The 5,367-nt window shown below is 40.7% G+C and overlaps 1 protein-coding gene across 1 annotated transcript; it reads left to right on the top strand.

The window, feature by feature from the left end:
* The first annotated feature begins 2,429 nt into the window (after positions 1-2,429).
* On the top strand, positions 2,430-4,758 carry prr18 (proline rich 18). Its single transcript, XM_069144959.1, has one exon. The coding sequence runs from the start codon at positions 2,620-2,622 to the stop codon at positions 3,379-3,381; it is 762 nt and encodes a 253-aa protein (XP_069001060.1). The 5' UTR covers positions 2,430-2,619; the 3' UTR covers positions 3,382-4,758.
* The last annotated feature ends 609 nt before the right edge of the window (positions 4,759-5,367 follow it).

Below are 5,367 nucleotides of genomic sequence, written 5' to 3' on the forward strand. Positions count from 1 at the left end.
TCTGGTCTGTCGGTCTCATTCGTATCTGAAGACACCTTTCTTCACCCTCCCCCGCTGCTCATCGAATTGCATTAAAAAAATGCTTCTCCTGTTTTACATTTGATTTTCTGCCAGATGTTGCAATGACCCAGTTAATTCCGCTTTTCTGAGCATCTTGATTTTGACATGACCTAATAACCCAGTATCGCTTACATCGTGCTCCCTATATTGCTTCGGCATGATGCCATAGCCTTTGAGGATGTGGTTGTCATGGCAACCTCCTCCGTAACATTCATAACCTCCGCTTACCCCCATCTGTGGTGCAGATGTTCGCATTATCCTGACCAAAAGGTGTGTTTTATTTTATAGAAGCAGCGGCTACAGTTGCGAATATCGCAACATATTTGATTTGACTGAAAATATTTAGATATATCATTTGGCTGTAGATTTTCCTGGAGAACATGCTTTAAGGTTTTGTTCTGGCTTTATCTGACTAAATTACATGCACCCTCAAAGAGAGGTGTCCAGCATTGCTCCTAGATCTCCTCCATAGGGCAGCTTTTAGTGTGACAAACAGTTGACAGTCACCCCCATTCCCTTTGTATCTCAGTATGGTAATACTGAGTTGGTTGTAGGTCACAAGATAAGGACACAGGGGAGTCGTCAGTTAGATGCAGAAAGTAAAACGAAAAGGGATCACTTGCAAGTAAGAGAGAGAAAACAAAAGAGACTTTTCAGAGCCACAATGCAAACAAGAGGAAGAGACAAATATTTGTTTCCATCATTATTAGACGCTTGTATAATGTAGTGGATTAGCATGGACAAAATCCCCCTTCAGTACTACTTGTTCAACTAACTTGGTAGCGGTCCAGCAAATCCCTCTCGAAGTAATCTTGGGATAAAATAATTATTTAAAATGAGAGGACTGTGGTTGTTTCTGTTATCGGGTTGTTGTTTTTTTGCCCACTATTTTTTTGGATTATGCCAAAGTTTGAGGATGAAGGAGGAAGCACCCTGACCTCTGCAATCTGTTAGTGTCCCAACTGTTTCCTCTTCATTACATCTAATCCGTTGTTATGTCAGAGAAGAGGGATCCCACGCCACAGCAACCACTGAAATTAACAAGTTTATGTGTCAGCTCCAGCTTAATGATCACATCATCTTGCTAAAATGAATAAAAAAAACTTGGCCTCTGTTGTTATAGGTATAATTTTCATGCTGTTTATTGATTCAGTCTTGAATGAATCAATGGACTGTTAGGCCTAAATTGATTTTTGGTTTTGTTATATGAATAAAAATGAAAGAAAAAATAAGTCTTATAATATAGTTGTATTTCACAATCATCGCAGCTACTAAACAATAATTGTTTGAATGAGTCCGTGACAAAATATTTCACAGACTAAAATCTCAAAATCAGCAGGCGATATCAAATAAGCAGTGTAAACACTACAGATTTGGAAGGATGTATTGATTTCCTCTTATACTTCACACTGAGTGGGGAAATCACATGGACTCTATTGTGCAACTGTCAGGCTGAAAGTGCAAATAACAGCAGAAACAAAGAAAAAAATCAATACTACAAACTATTTGTGTATTTCCCCAGATGTCTTTCATACGCATCATGGCTGCAAGAAAAAACTTGACCATCTATATGCTTCAGATAATTGACATTTGAGACTGTATTGACTGACTGAAAGGATAAAAATCAAACAGCATGTCACTGTGCCAGTGACATTTTTGTTGGTTCAAGGACAGACAGGGTTAATGTTAAACATCAAGGACCAAAAAGTATGTATGTTCATATGTATAAAGGGATGTATATTAATGCCTGGGGAAACCTTAAAGAATGTGAATTACACATGAAAAAAAATACATTTTGTGTTTCTCAACTTTTCATGGGCTAATCATGTTTATTGGCTGTTCTTTCTCAGCATATGAGACAGTACAACCTTTTATTTTGCTTTACTTGTCGCACTAAAAGAGCTGTTGTAAATGGACGTCCTTGCCATGTTTTCTGAAAGTGTTCTGATAATGAGCTAAACTTGAGATGTTGAGGGACTTTATATGGCTTCTTATCCAATTAATTTGTCATTTAAAGTTACAATTAAAAAAGTATTTTGAGAAAACAAGATGAACCCACACTTAAGTTCAAATATATGTCTAACCCATGATTATTCCACTCTTTCCTGAAGATTATTCATGTGTCAGGCTGGTTATCAGTTTCACAACTCATGTTGTGTATGAGAATGTGTGAGCACTGGTCCAGTGACTGTAAAACAGCAGAGCGGCGCTGTGAAAAGAGATGAGGGGAACATGAGGTGGATGTGGCTCCTCGCTGGAGGAAGTTGTTAGAAATTATGGAATGACATCACCGGTTTTTTCATGGCTTTGTTTGGTGCTTCTGTTGGCCACGCCTTCCTGCCAGCTCGACCATAAAGCAGCCAGGCTATGTGTGTGCACCAGTTGAACTCGAGTCAGTGTGGACAACAGGTGCACCACTGCCCCCCCGCCCCCGCCCCCCCTCCACTTCGCTGTTGGATAATGCCCGCAGAGCGCCGCTCGTCGCTTTGCGCAGGGCTTCCTCATCTGCAGTTATAACATTTGCACGTTTTTGTATCCTGATCACTTCCAGCCACAAAGATGCCTTTTCCACCCATCAGCCTCCACCAGCGGATCTCCTCGCCTGGCAGGGAATTATTCGGGAAAAAGAAAGCCAACGGAGTGCCTCCTGAGCAAACCAGCAAATCTGGCGGAGAGAAAGTGGGATCTGACAAGGAGAAACAGTCCACTTCTTGGGCATCGGCGAATTTAAGGAATTTGGGGCGAAAAGCCCACCAAGAGAAGACAAAAAGCCCATCTCAGAAGCCGGGAGCCGGGCAAGAGACATCAGGGAAGTGCTCCTGGCTGACGGTGCCCAAACCTCAGGAATCATCCGAAGGAGTCAGGCGCTCCAGCTCCATGGACTCTGCCAGACAGCTTCATGGAAAAGAAGATGGGAAGAAGGAGATTCAGTTTACCCTCAGTCTCACCCCTGAAGCCATTCTCGTCATCCAAAAACGGAATCTAGAGAAGCAGATGATGGCAAAGCAACAGAAGTGCTGCGCCTCAGCCGACTTCAGACACCGGCGAGTTTTTCCATCCAAAAAGCCGCACGGAGGGTCCAAGGGATGCGCTCCTGTCGCCAAAGTGGAGGGCGACGAGCAGGACATCACCGCCATCGTTAAAATATCTCTGCTAAATGATCAATACAAGTACGATGACGTGGAGTATGAAGAAGAGGACGCAGATGTGGATGAGACTGTTGTAAGGAAATGTAAAGAGTGGCTGAAAGGGGTAGAAAATGCCTCTGCTTTGGGAAAAGTCGACAAACTTTCCGCACTTCCGCACCTTAAAGGCTGCTAACACTTGACGTTTGATCTTTTCAAAACTTGGACTGAAGATGTGATGCGAGATGTGTAAACTGCGAACAGGCCTGCTGCGGTGACTTCTTACATTTGAGTCATGTAAACATTTGCAAATGAGGGGAGGAGATCCATTCGTCTCCACAAGAATGTCAATTTGTTTCGGAATGATTTCTTAAACTAGATGTCACTAACTTAAAAATGTCAAGATAATAAAATAGATGAGTAAATTACATTGGAATAAGAGGAAACATTCACCTGCCTCAACAAAAATAAGATTTTAAGTGCAGCCTTCATCTCTTACAGGAAGCTTTTTGTGGTTCAGGGACGTTGATTTGCGAGTTTAATGCCTATTCAATGTTTTTTGAAGTTTCTGTTGAATTGTCGTTCATTGCACATGGTTTTTGTTTTCGGTGGGGCGCCTGTGGATTGGCAGAGGGGTTTGCGTAAAGGCACGCGAAACCGTTCCTTTGTGCTGGAGAACAATAAACTGTCAACAACGGGGCTTTATGTGCGCCTGCTGCTGAAACCAAACTGGATTGTTTATTTTTCCTCTAATAAGAGGGTTATATCCTTTGTAGGGATTTATCAGTGATGTACAGTATTTAATATTTACTAAATATTTGTACTGTCAAATGTTTTCTCAGCTGATGATCTGGAGCCATTTGAAGTAAAATGTTTTTTTTTTTTTTTTTTTTAATTATGCAAGTGTCACTGACCCTTTTAAATCCTTTAAAAAGCTGATTTGTGTTGTGCCTCTGCAATAATTCTGTTACATGATGCTGATTTGCAGTTATTTAGATTTCCTTTACACTTCTGGCCAGTTCCCAGACAGCATTTTAAAGGCTCTTTGTTGCCACTGTAGCTACCTGGGGCCATTTGGGCATTAGTGTTTTAAGCTTCTTAGATTTCCTGTTAAGCAGGGTTGACCAGTGTACTGTACAGCCCAGGTGCATGATCCCCTCAGGAAATGAACCCGAGTCTGGTTCACTTTTGTAATATCAAACAAAACAATGCTTGTAGCTACAAGAGATAAATAGTCTTAGTACCAAAATCTGGCAGATTTGTTCACCCAAAATATCAAATCTGAGTTGCTCGAAAGGTATTACCACTTCGGACTGAGAACTTAACCCTTGACATTCTCGTACTGCTGTGGTACTCCATAAAGAACCATGTTTTTTATTCTATGAAGTGAACTTCTCTGCACTAATAGGCCAAACCAGAATATGACTGTTTTCTGATAGAAAAAAGTTATAATAAATCAAACGTTAGAGAAAAAGAGAATTTAAGCCATAAAATGACTTTTGGATTTTTTTTGTTGATTCACTTGACCAGATTGTAATGTACTGATCATTAAATGAGTAAAACAGCAACCGGATGCACGCTCTGGACAAAAAGTCAGTTTCTACGCATGGTCACAGACGTACATGTTTGTGTGTCCCGTGTGGAGCTAACTTCTTCTACAGTGGGGTTGAACACTTCTATTGTTCTCTGTAACTTGGTTACCAGAGTTACCAAAGCTCAGCTACAGCTTATACATACGTTTAAAACTCTACAGTGTGTTTGAAGGTCTCTCACACATCAACAACTGGTAAGATGTATTTTAAAAGCACCTCGAAATTTTGGTAGCCTTTTATTTTGGAATATGATAGAAAATCTTTTCTGCAGTAACAGAAATCATCTATTTTAGTGACTTGCCTGTTTTCGCTGAAGGTTACCTTGATGGTGCATTTGCCATGAGATTGGAGTGCAAAGATCTGCACCAATCAAGCACTCTTCCTCCTATTTCGGGTGCACACTTATTCCCTGTTGTTGTTAAAAAGGTATTATAACAACACTCATCAGCAGTCAGAGTACATATTTTGTTCTGCTGTTATTCTGTTAAATGGGATTTAATCAGGAATGGATAGCATTAGAGTAATTTGGTGCCAAACCTGTATCCTGGTACATCTCTGTATATTTTGTATTACAGTACATGACATCACAG

Source organism: Embiotoca jacksoni, unplaced genomic scaffold (assembly GCF_022577435.1).
Source record: "Embiotoca jacksoni isolate LCO1_2020_lvr unplaced genomic scaffold, fEmbJac1.0.p SCAF_12, whole genome shotgun sequence".
Lineage (NCBI taxonomy): Eukaryota > Metazoa > Chordata > Actinopteri > Embiotocidae > Embiotoca > Embiotoca jacksoni.

Excerpts from the sequence above, each read along its gene's own strand:
- prr18 (XM_069144959.1), top strand. The coding sequence starts at position 2,620 with ATGCCTTTTCCACCCATCAGCCTCCACCAGCGGATCTCCTCGCCTGGC.